The sequence below is a fragment of the Microtus ochrogaster genome, unplaced genomic scaffold (assembly GCF_000317375.1).
Source record: "Microtus ochrogaster isolate Prairie Vole_2 unplaced genomic scaffold, MicOch1.0 UNK11, whole genome shotgun sequence".
In the NCBI taxonomy this organism is placed as follows: Eukaryota; Metazoa; Chordata; class Mammalia; order Rodentia; family Cricetidae; genus Microtus; species Microtus ochrogaster.
This window is the reverse complement of record NW_004949109.1, coordinates 4,298,881-4,311,587: the sequence shown is the minus strand read 5'-3', so window position 1 is coordinate 4,311,587 and position 12,707 is coordinate 4,298,881. Positions and strand designations below refer to the sequence as shown.

The 12,707-nt window shown below is 38.4% G+C and overlaps 1 protein-coding gene across 2 annotated transcripts in view; it reads left to right on the top strand.

The window, feature by feature from the left end:
• Cwc27 (CWC27 spliceosome associated protein homolog) overlaps positions 1 to 12,707 on the top strand; it is a 168,318-nt gene that overhangs the window by 100,507 nt on the left and 55,104 nt on the right. For both annotated transcript variants that reach the window (XM_026788996.1, XM_005366588.3), the window contains one exon: positions 1,156 to 1,253. In XM_026788996.1, the coding sequence (XP_026644797.1) occupies positions 1,156 to 1,253 (98 nt within the window). The remainder of the gene's footprint in view (positions 1 to 1,155; positions 1,254 to 12,707) is intronic.

The following is a 12,707-nucleotide window of genomic DNA, read 5'->3' as shown; positions in this document are numbered from 1 at the left end:
ATACATACATACATATCTGGATATATTCTTATACAGCTTATAGTTTTCAGTGCTAAAAGGCCAAACCTCCTAACAGCTTTGCAAAGACCCCTACCTTAGCTGTGTTACCTGGTTAATATCAGTATTGAAAGCATGTTTAAAAGACAGATTATATCTTGAAACAGGAAGCCAAAGATAAATTGGAGTGACACAATGCCTTCTAAGGAAAACCCCCTCCAATTAGCCTAAGGACTTCCTACCTCTCCAAGGTTCTTTCCTTACCTCTACCATGACTGAAAACAAACATTCATCCCCATGACCCCTGGGTGATTAATAAACCATAGCAAAACTAGGGTCAATGACATAAATACTTAATAATTTTGGTGAGGAAATAAATTTGAATTTTCTGCCCTAAAACAGTGTTGCAGAATGACTTATAAATTAGCGTTTGCTTTTAACACATGATACATTTAAGCTGTCAGAATATTTTGACCTAGAAGGTTTCACAGAAGAGGAAATTGCATATCAACTGTGGCATTAGATGAGTTAAAAAAAATTTGGAGTTGGGGAATTACGTTAGAACAGGGTCACACTTTGTAGCCCAGGCTGGCCTGTAACTCACCAAATAGCTTAGACAGTCTTTAAACTCCATATTCCTCTGCTTCAGTCTCCCAAGCACTGAGAAAACTTAAATGACCAAACTATGTCTAGAGAGCTAAAAAATCAAATGAATTTAAAAAAAAATTTAACTATGAAACTACCATGAAATAATTGCTTAATAAATGCAGTCATCCAAATGCCTAAGACTATAGGGAATATCTCATTCTAACCGCCACTTAACTTCTGAAGTTTAGTAGGTTAGGGTTAGAGGCTACTGTTAGGGGTTAAGATTAAGAGTTAAGGGTTACGGTTAATGGTTAGGGGTTATGGTTAAGGGTTAGGGGTTAGGGTTATTTGAGAAGGAAACTATTTATAGGTTCTTAGACTATTATTGTGAAAATGACAACTTAGGAAATATCATTTTCCTATCCACAGATGCATGTACATGGCAGAAAATTAATTATATTATTGACTATTTTTTTTAATTTTGTGCACTAAAAATAAACAGTTCTTGTTTTGCTAGCCAAGTTTTTCTGTCAGCATATTATAAACTTATACATCTTCTTCTTTTCATAGTGAAGAGCTCAGAAAAGAAGCAAGGCAGCTAAAGCGGGAACTCTTAGCAGCAAAACAGAAAAAGGAGACCTCAGCAAAAGCGGAGAAAGGAAATGAAGGTAAGGGCTTTGACAGGTTACATCATCTTTTAGTGTGTGTGTGTGTGTGTGTGTGTGTGTGTGTGTGTGTGTGTGTGTGTGTAAGTCGCAGATCACCCTCCGGTGACATTCATCAGGAGCTGACACTTTGTTTTGAGGTAGTAAGCTGCAGCTTGCTGGTTGTCTAAGCAAGCTCCAGAGATCCTCTGTTTCCACCTTCCTGTCGCTTGGTCTGCAGGTGTGGTCCAGCATGCCCAGCCTTTCCTGTCATTCTGGAGATCCAAACTCAAGAGCCCATGCTCGCACATCAACACTTTAGAAAATTAGCCATTGCCTCGGCCCTTATACTGTCTCTTGATAACCATGTTTATCGCCTCCCTGCCTCCTTGCTTTTCCCCTCTTCCTTCTCTCTTTCCTCCTGCGTCATGATTGGAGGTTTGGGTTTTTTTTTTTTTTCCTACACTTGCCCTGGAAAGCTACCAAATAAAATAAATCTCCACTTAAGGAGATTATTTTTCTGATAAATAAATTTGATGCAAACAGGACTATAATTATTGCTTTTAAGTAAGCTAAATGAGAATTTACAGAGCACTTAAAACCAGATAAGACAGTGTGGCTGAAATACACAACTGGATTAAAAGTGCACAGAAACTCTTCATTCTTTTTGTATTGATTGCACGTACTTAAGACATCTAAGTATTTTGGAACTATGCTAGAACCCATACGAACATTTGTATGTTAGTGTGAATGGCATTAAATACCTATTGGATCCTGCTGTTGTACACACACATGTACACACACAATAAGAGTATTTTCATTTTTAAAAGAAATTTTGAAAAATTATATATTCTCAAAATAAGTAAGAAAATAAGAAAACTCTTAATTTCATTTACTAGCAGGCAAAATATTTAAACCTCCGTTTCCTTATTGTAAATTTAGGGATAAAACACCTTACACACATTCTGGCTTCGTATTATTGAGAAAACTTTTAATAAAATTACATTGCTGTGTTAAAAATAATAATTTTAAATTTTCAAGAAAAAAAAAACATAGCTGTTCCTGCTTTTATTTTGTATCCTGCCTAAAACCTACAAATTGAAAATATGAGTTTTAATACTGTTAGTATTATGAAAAGCCCATAGTCAATATGACCGTTTTAAAACATTATAAAACTCTTTAAACAAACTTCCTTTTTATGTTTGTCAGTCATAGTTTTATAAAGATACTCTGTTTGAAAGTGTGAACGTATGTACCTTCTTAAGCGTCCAATGACTTAATGTCCTGGTTTTATGATTGCATCTGGCAAGTCAGATCATAAGCTGGTGGCAGACTCTTCATACATCCTTTAGGATGTAGGGTATGGAAGTTGAATTAAAACACACTTGGGAAGAAACGTGAAAGACCAAGAAAGCCTTGCGTCCTAACGCTTGTGCGTTAAAATGCTAGTTTGAGTCTTGCATGAATGGACGTCCCCCGTTCAACCAGGTATTCTCATAGGTATGGTGTTTCTTGTGGGGTACGGCCATATTAGGAAACAGATTAGGCTTTAATTAGTATTTCTATGAGTTTTATCTCTATCCAGTTCCTGGACCAGATTCATATTCATAACTGATGACTTTACCCTAGTCATTTTAAATCTGTTCTATCACACTAGGCAAGTTACTTTGAAATCTGACCTCATGCTAGTCTTCCGTTATAGAGAAAAATAAATTTTGCCATCCCTTGAGCCATACAATATTATCAGTTAATAGATATAAGTACACTTAAGAAAAACACATAATTTTGCCACTTCTATTTCCTTTTCATTTTTATTACTTCCATGTATGTGTACATGTCTGCATATGGGTACAAACATACCACAGAACATGCATGTTGGTCAGAGGAGAGCTTGCAGGAATAGTTCCTTCTCTTGGTTGATTACAGAATCTGCAGTAGATTCTGAGGGTAAACACCCCAATTTAGGTAAACAAGGAACACAGTGTTTGGCTTAGATACTAGCAATGTCAAAAGAGATTTACTGCAGGACATTCTAGTTTACAGCCTTGGGGTCTTGTAAATCCCACTATAAATCATCCTGGCTTGTGCATGGGATTGCTGTGGGAGGTAATACATTTAAAATAAGATCGATAATTAATTGGTGATAAAGTTGACTTCTTGTGTTGCTTTTTTTTTTTGAGTTCTTTAATAAAATAGATAATCCTCGTTAAATTATGTCTAAATCCTTTCTGGGTTTTCTAAGTTTCACTAAGTAGAACTAGTGAAAACTGAATGTAGTCACATAGAGGTACAGGTTTGACCCTATCTTTAATCAGCTTTAAGGAGATACGGTGTCAGAGCCTTCTCGACATTCTGAGCAGATGATCCTCACTCTGTGATTCTTGCCAGAAGGGGAACCTGAGCTTATAAATCAAGGAAGAATCTCCAAGCCTCTTAAGGAAACACACCTCCAAGGTTCAGAGAACCTCTCGAGCACACGGGGCCATTTCAAGTTGCTTTTTACTGTCTCTTAGTACTTAATTAATCAGACAGGGCTCCCGGGATAGAGCACAGCATCGTGTCCAGTGCATTAAAGGATGGTGTCTTTCAAGAACACGGAAGCTGAGAGACCTTGCTCCCTGCAGACCAGCATGGAAGGAAATGCTTAACTGCACACTCCCGGCATCAGTATCTTATTCCTCTTGGTTTGAACTATGTGACTTGGGGCTGAGAGATTAGTTTTGTGATGTTCATTTCGACTTTCATGTTCCTCCATTTTCTATAAGCTTCTCCATGTAGATTTGGACTGGGAGACTGACTGGGGCACTACAGTCTTGACAGTCACTGGGGTGTTTCCTTGTCAGTTAGGGTAGTGGTTCTCAACTTGTGGGTCATCACCTTTTGGGGGTTAGATTCAGATATTTATATTACAGTTCATAATGGTAGCAAATTACAGTTATGAAGTAGCAATGGAATAATTGTATGGTTGGGGTCAATACAGCTTGAGGAACTGTATTAAATGGTAAATGCAGTATTAGGAAGGTTGAGAACCAGCGATTCAGGGAGTTGTCTCCACTGTCCCCCTTGTTTTGTTTTGTTTTGTTTTGTTTTACTCTGTGTGTGTGTGTGTGTGTGTGTGTGTGTGTGTGTGTGTGTGCGCGCGCGCGCTTGGTGAGTGCATGCCCGCCTTTGTGTGCACTTGTAGAGGCCAGAAGTTGACTTGAGCTGTTCTCTTGCTTTCCACCTCAGTAAAAGCTCACAAGTTCAGCCTGTGTCTTATCACCTCAGCACTGGGGCCCACTTGGATTTCTGCCTGAGCGCTGGGATCTGAACTTAGGTCCTCATGCTTGCCTGGCAAGGTTACAGCGTCACCTCCCAGCCATACTGTCTATTCACTTATGTGTCTTATATTTCTTTCAACTGCTTCCAGAAAAGTGAATTCCAACTGTTTTCTGTTAATAAACGGAAGCCCTTCAGTCTGATACAGTGCTTAGTTTTATATGTCAACTTGAACAGGCTACCAATATTCTGGAAGTGCACATGAAGGCATTGGGGATAGAAGTCATTTGTGAATTAGCCTGAGTAAAGCAGGTTGCCCTCCCAAGTGTTGACCTTCATCCAAACAGTTGAAAGTCTGATAGCTTAATGAGTCTAACCATCCCGAGGGTAAGCAGTTCTCCTAGGTGACTACCTGGAGCTGGGCATGGGTCTTTTCCTGCCTTCAGATTTACACGGAAGCATTGGCTTTTCTTCAACCTCAATCCTTTGGCTTTCAGTCTGGAACCAAAGTGTGATCAGTACTCCTGGGGTTTGGAGGGGTCTCAGTCCTTTGGACTCTGAATGTAATGCTGTCCTTAGCTGTACAATTTAAAATATTATTATAGCCATGAAAGAGAAATGTCTTATATATTTCTGTATTTGCATGTGCACTCATGTGTTCTTGCTATATCAAATTAACAGATAGGTCTTGTTGCTTCATTTTGTCATTTGGGCTCAATAAATTTATTATTACAAATATTGACCAGAATAAAATTAGAAATCTAGACGAGTCTCTTAGAATTAAACAGAGTGTATCTCTAATTTTTAAAGTGTGTGTTAGTTCAAGGCTGGATCTTTTTAACCAAATTATCATTGCATAGACTTACCTATCCCATAATACAGAGATTTTAATGAGGTCACTTATTTATAGATAATTCCCCAAACCACATTTCTACCTCTGAGTTTGGCTTTACATCTTCACCTCTTTCCAGATGATTGTTCAAAACTAATCATGATCCAGATTAAGTGTATCATAACAGTCTCCTGGGAGCTCTGAAGAGATGGCCTAGCAGTTAAGAACTGTCACAGAAGACCCAGATTCAGTTCCCAGCACTCATGTGGCAGCTTGCATTCATCTGTAACTCCTGTTCCAGAGGATGAATCCACTGCCTCTTGGCTTTTGTGGGCAATGTGCACACATGTTGCACATGCATACATACAGACAAACTCAGGCATATAAAATAAAAATCAATATTTGAGGGGTGGATGGAGTTGCATGGTGCCAGGCTTTCAGGAAGAGGTGTGTTTACCATAACTGTAATACCAATTTGTATGGTTATTGAAAGGATTAAATCTGAGATGTTAACAAAATCCCTTCATGTGTTCTCATCCTGTCCCCTCTAAAATATTTACATATTCTTCAAGATCTACAATAATGTAGACTAAAGACCCTTTTTCCATTTCTTCACTATACAAATTCAATATTCTCACTAAACCATTGTTGATGAATCCATGATAGAACGCACCGTTTCTTATTTGTGTCAGGTTTCTCTTACAGTTCTATTGACCAAAATATGTTCCACCATTTTTGCCTATGAAATGTTTGTTCTTCATGGCTTACCTCAAACACTTGGCATGAGTATATCTCACATTTATTGCTGATCTAGTAAACCAAATATAGTCATTTCTTAGAAATAATGGATAAAAATTTAATTTCTAATCATAAAAAAATCATTTACATCAGGCTTGCTCTTTTTTTTTCACTCATTAGAAATCTCCATTTGATTTTCCAATCCATGTTTAGTCTTTTCTACAGTCTAATCATTTTTCCAGGATAATTTATAAAACAAACATACTGTTGAAGTGTCTGTCCTCTAGGGCTTACATTCCAGTAGGACACTGAGTGAATATGGACTGTCAGTAAAGAAATAAATACACAGAAAAATGACAGGTGTTGTGTTATGAACAGCGGAGCTGCGTCCCCAGCACCCGGCCACCCACATGGCTAGCTTTACCCGAAATAATTACAAGGAAACTGTATTCTTTTAAACACCGCTTGGCCCATTTCTATCTAGCCTCTTCTAGGCTAGCTCTAGCACCTGGACTAGCCCATTTCTAATAATCTGCTGTAGCCCACGAGCTGGCTTACCAGGAATGATCTTAACCTGCATCTCTCTGGAGTGGGACAATCATGGCGACTCTCTGACTCAGCTTCTTTCTCCCAGCCTTCTGTTCTGTTTACTCCACCCACCTAAGGGTTGGCCTATCAAGGGGCCTAGGCAGTTTCTTTATTAATAAGAAATCACTCCCACATCAGACAGGTCATGGAAATTCTAGCTTTTAGTTATCAGGAAAATAGCTCTCAAAACTTCTGTGTTGTAAGGGAAATTACTGGGTTACAGATTGCTATAAACGGAAAGAAAAAGCAGAACTTACTTCAGATTTACCTTCAAAGAATGCCTTTCTCATTTGAGTCCTAGCTTTTAAGTCTCGGAACTGGACTTAGTCATGTTTTTATATTATGAACTCTTGGTCTCCTTTGGTTTCTCTAAAAACAAGATAAATCCCTGGAAACTATTCCTAAAGAAAGGGATGTATAGCTATAGAATAGCAGTGTTTATTGAATTTATTCTCATAGGTACATAGATTAGAAATATAGTTCCTTCTATTATTGTTGCTAGTTTATAATAACAATATGAATGTGCGTATATAATCACAAACATATGTTACTAAGTCAGATTGAACAAGAACTGTAATTTTTAAATTCAGCTTTTAGTTGAGGTGATATGTGGCTTGTGATTTAATGGAGAAGTTTAATTTTTTTAGTCCAGTAATAGAAAGATGACAATAGTTTCAGAATGTTTACCTCATTTTGTCATTCTGGCCAGTGTTTACCAAATAATGACAATCAAAAGGCTCACTTATCATTGCCATCATTGGTGTTCACATAGGTTACATGTATTCTGCGTTATAAAATTCCCACAGCTGAAGAAATTCCAGCAGAGACTGTCATGTTTACAGAGTTCACCATGCACATTGCCTGTTTTCAGAGTCCTTGCATCCCTGATGCAGACCCTGTCCCTCATCTTTACCCCGTGAGCATGCTGTCTAGCGTGTTCCCCTTGGTTTGCTCCTGGACCCCAGGACTTCTGCTCCCCACACAGTTCTCCAGCATGCCCGTTGTCTTCAGATAAGGTGACACTAATTCTTTTCAATAGTAGCCACCACATCCCTTCCCACAGACTTCAGGAACTTTCTCTTGTGTTTTTGTGTGAAAGGCTTTTCTCTTGTCTCTCACCCCATCATTCCTTCTATTCCCTCACAGATAATTTTCAAACCTCCTTTCTTTTCTGTGCTTTCTCCTAAATCTGATTTCTGCTATCACCTGCTTGTGAAAAGAGTAGTTATAACTCCTTGTTTAAGTTCCCAGATGTGTCTTAAGATCTACATTGTCATTTCTCTGGTGTCCTGAGATAGGTTATAAGAGGCAGTGGCACCCACTGCCACTTGTCAGTCCTCATTTGGACTGTTGGAGAAAACGCCTTTTCAAGAGCTCTGCTTGTTTGTGTTTTGGGAATAAGTGGACACAAACTGAGTACAAACACTTATGGTGCATACCTGCCTCTTCTTGCTCTTGCTAAAGGACACCTAGAAAAGAAGCCAGGAAACTGTAGGTTTGGTTGTTTGTAAGGGAGTGAGGCGTGGAGAAAGTGCCGGGAGGCAGCAGTACCTCCCGGGGTTTATCTTTTGGAGGAGTTTCACTTGGGAAATGTATTCATGGTCTAATTTTTTGGTAAAATATTAAATCAGTAAGCACAAGCAGGAAAAAACTGAAACAGTAAAAGTGAAAATAAGCCTCATTCTCCTTGAGATGAGTGACATCACACTGTGGAGAGTTAGCAGCAAACTAATTCAAGCCTAATTAGAAGCTACCTTGTATTTTTCAAATTTTCCATTAAACATACTATGATGAAATAGCAAATCAAGATGACTGTAATGGTTTTTATGTAAAAGAAAAATAGTGAAAATGTGTCAGAGTATTAAAAATGGTGAATTTGGATACAAAATTATTTTAAGGGTTTTAAAGTTTATTCAAATTAATAGCCATCATTTTTTCTTTCGTTTTCCTTTTTATCATGAAATGTGGTAAACATACGAAAGCATATAGGGACTTTGCATTTTTAACCAAACTTACCTTAAAATATTTTATGTTTGTTTTGGACTGTAATATAATTGAGCATGAATATGGTATAATCCACTGTTTATTCTCTAATTTTCCCCCTTCCACAAAATATGCTCCCTATCAGAAGGGAGTGTGATTTCTTTGTGTGTGTGTTTTAAACCTTGTAGCGTGTGATCCATGCGGTCATCAGAGGTGATGCTACCACCCTGTGCTGCATCATGTCATATCAAGTACTTGGTTTCCGTTGTGTTGCTTTCCCTTAGCGTTACACCTTCGCCATCTGTCTGCCTTCAGGCTTAGTACACTCCTTTATCGTGCATGAGTGTGCATGTTTCCTAGTTCAGGCATGTAACAGTTCTCACACATGTCCCCTGGGCAGTAAACAGGAGCTTCTCCAGGATTTGTCTTGGGTGACTTGTAGAATTATCAGGATTGGGAAATTAGTAACACTGGCCACCAACGTTTTAGCTTTATCTTTTGTTTTTCTAATGGGCTTTGCAGTTGTCTTTGTTTTCCTAGCTGGGATCTAACCCATGAGAGTGCCAAATATGTCTCTGTGGGAGCCTTTAAGATTATGTGTCTCACATCTCCTCGGACTTTCACCATTAGTTCTAGTATTCGGTTGTCTGCCTTAGTTTTTCTCCCACTGGACAAACAGCTCTCCTTCTTTCCTGGGCAACTCACTGGGTCAGGTAAACTCCAGGAATCTGAGCCCATGCACTCTAGACTGTGGGTCAGCTCTTGGTTGGGGAGCTCAGCTCCGCCCTATGTTCTTTTGACCTACTCCTGATAGTGTTGTAAGTACTTGGTGCTCCTTAACCAGCTATTCGAGTTGTGAATTGCTCTTTGCCTTCCTGAGGACTGAAATCATCTTGTTTTCTAAGGAGCTGTGCTTACCACCATGAAATGATGTTTAGCAATCAAGGTCTGGTCACTGGGTGCTCATGGAATTTGCTGCTAGTTTACAGTGCAAGGAGAGGCGCTCATAGTCTTAACTACAGCTCTACTTTGCAGGGCATGTTCTGGTCTCCCTGTTTCTTTTAATTTGATTTCCAACAGTAAGGATCTTCAGTTCTTTGCTTTCTTTTTTATCATAAGAGAAAAAAGTTACTTTTTCTCTTAGTATCACAGACGTTGATACTTCTCTTCATTTTTATTTTATGATCATATATGTATAAAAACAAAGAAATAAGGGTTCTTATACTTTTAATGAGGTTGGTAATTACATAACTAAATGTTTATGAGGCATATTTGCCTCTCTGCCACACTATCAGGAGTGTGTTTTCCCAGTATACCGCTATCACAGACATCTAGATTTGGGCTCCCTTACTCTGATTTTGTGGCTTGGAAATCTGTAGTATGCCATTTCTGAGCCTAGTTTCCTTGCCTGAAAGTAGTAATGTATAAGTAATTTTATTGCAGTCTATTAATTGTGTGTGCGTGTGTGTATCACCACTAATTACTAATTTGTTAGCATGACAGTCAGAAAATTATAACTTATATAAATATTAAAACACTTATTTGCATATGTAGACAAATAATTCATTAATAATTTGTTGGTATGTGGAATATATTGTTTGAGATTAAAGCACTTTTTTTCTTCATTTTTGTTGCAGTTTGTTTTTGTGTGGTATTGAGCATCAGACCCAGGGCTGGTATATGCTAGGCAAGTGCTCTACCATTAATCCACACCCTTATCCTGAAGCACTTTCAAGGATAAGAAATGGTGTATTTTATGCTAGTAAAACTTTGCCATAAATCCTTTTTAAACAAATGAGTGGTGTGAAAACATTTAAGACGCATATATAATATATATTTTATATAATACATCTAAAACATATAAATCCATAAATTAGGATTCATGCTTTGTATAACAGAGGCATGATGAATACATGTGTTATTTACTGGCAGAATGTGCTTGGTTAGCCTGTTTTTAGCTTCATACTTGCAACACGTAATGAAAACATTGGCTCTCCACAGCCCACCAAATATTTGTTTTGCTGCTACTTACTCATTACTGTAGACTAAATAATTTTTCTTGCCTTCAGCAGTATAAATATGGTTTTAGTCCAGACTTTGGTCACTTCAGGCTTAATTTTACATCTGTTCATGCAATGCCCCATGTGTGTCTCATAATAAAATTGTAAATATTTTATCTTCCATTGAAACAATGGATGAGTCATTGGGCTCAGGTATACAGAAATAATTCTAGAAGAAAAGGGTAATGGTATCTGCTGAAATGAAGTGGGGGGAGGGGAGGCTCCAGGCACAGATTGTAGAACTACACTCTTCTAAAGGGAAAAGCAGATCCTGAAACTCTTCAATGTTTAAAACAGGCTATCATGTATTCCTTTCATTACAAACTGGTGATAGCTGTGGTAAAATGTTCCTTCAGTATGGTGATACTGCTTGTTTAAAAAAAAAAAAAAAAGAAAAGGAAGAAAAAGACAGAGACAAAGGGGAAGGTGTAAAATTAATGAATAAAACAGCTGTCACCCCACATCATGTCTATGTATACCTCTTACTAAGGAAAAAATACTGTTTATAAAAATTTTGTTGTTGTTTTCATTTTAATATTATAAAGGAATTGATGTCAGAAATCCTAACAGAGAAAAGCATTGGTAATTAACATTTACAGAGTGGCAGGCTGCTGGTCATTATGATATGCCGTGAAGGACAGCATATTTCAAAGTTGAGAGTCTGTACGTAGGTCTGCCTCGATTACTTATCCTCCTGTACTAACCCTGTTACCACTTCTTGTCTTTCCTCTGCCCTCCGGAACCCTTCATCCTGTGTTTACTGATGGCCAGTTTCCTCTCCTAGTCCTAAACATCTGCTCAGCTCTCCATGGCTTTCTTTGGCATATAATTGTTCAGAACATGATCTGAGCTGCGTATGATCTAGACCGTCCCTGGGGAAGAGTAGAATTTCCTAACTCTAAACAACTGGAAGAAAACTACTGTTGCCGTTGCTACCAACTCACCTGAACCCATGCTGTACTGCACAGCTTGTGGTGCCACAGCTTGTGGTGCTGGGCCAGTTCTAGCAGTGTCTTACATCTGCCCATCACCTACTTGCAGATGGCATTGTAGCAGTTCTTTCTCTAATCAATCTCCTTTGAAATCTATCAGACCCCATGAACGCTTTCAAAAAACAAACAAACCTAAGTGGGTTTCATAGAAAACCAAAGTCCCTCCACGTGTCTAAGCACTCCAGGTATTTCTGCACCCTCGGCTCCTGCCTTACCGTTCTACCCTCATTTCCTTGTGCTTCTCTCCCACACTGTGCTCTAGGCTCAGCAGCCTCTCGGATCAGAATCGCAGGGAAGGCTCCTTTCCTTCCCTGCTCACAACATCAGCCCTAGACTCCCGTGCCCTTCTGGCCGGCCTCAGTTCCCCACGGCATTCTCCCTGAGTTACTATCTCTCACTCATGTTATGTGCATCACATGTTGTTCCTTCCCCCGGGAATTTTTTGTCTGTGTTCTTCATTGTTTTCTGCATGTCAATAACAATATCTTACCTTCTCTCAAAAAATTTTGGAAAGTAAGCTGCGTAAATGAGTATCGACCTAGAGTGACTCTGAGCAGTAGTGATGTGTCACTTAGAATTCGAACATTACCTAGTATTCCATTGCCAAAAAAAAAAAAAAATCAGAATTTGGTAGTGAAAGAGAAGATAGAAGAATTATTACTTAGGCAGTCCACCATACTTGAGAAAAATTTGATACATGTTTTTCTTTGTTCCCTCCCTTCATTTATCTATGACGAGAACCATGGGGAGATGGAACAACTGTGATCAGGGAAGTCTGTTAATGTTTTTCCCCCACAGTGTCACCCTGTGGCTGATAGGACATACGTTGCCCAAGAATATATACAACTATAAAGCAAAATCCTGTGCAATAATATTTTGTAAAATATGATATAATCCTTGTAAGTCAAGAAACTAGCCCTTTCCCCCAGAAAAAATGCCTATCCTATGTCTATAACTTGAAAAGAAATGGACTATATTGGGGATTTTAGTTTTTTTCTGTATTGTGAATTAAATTCTTGTATAATAA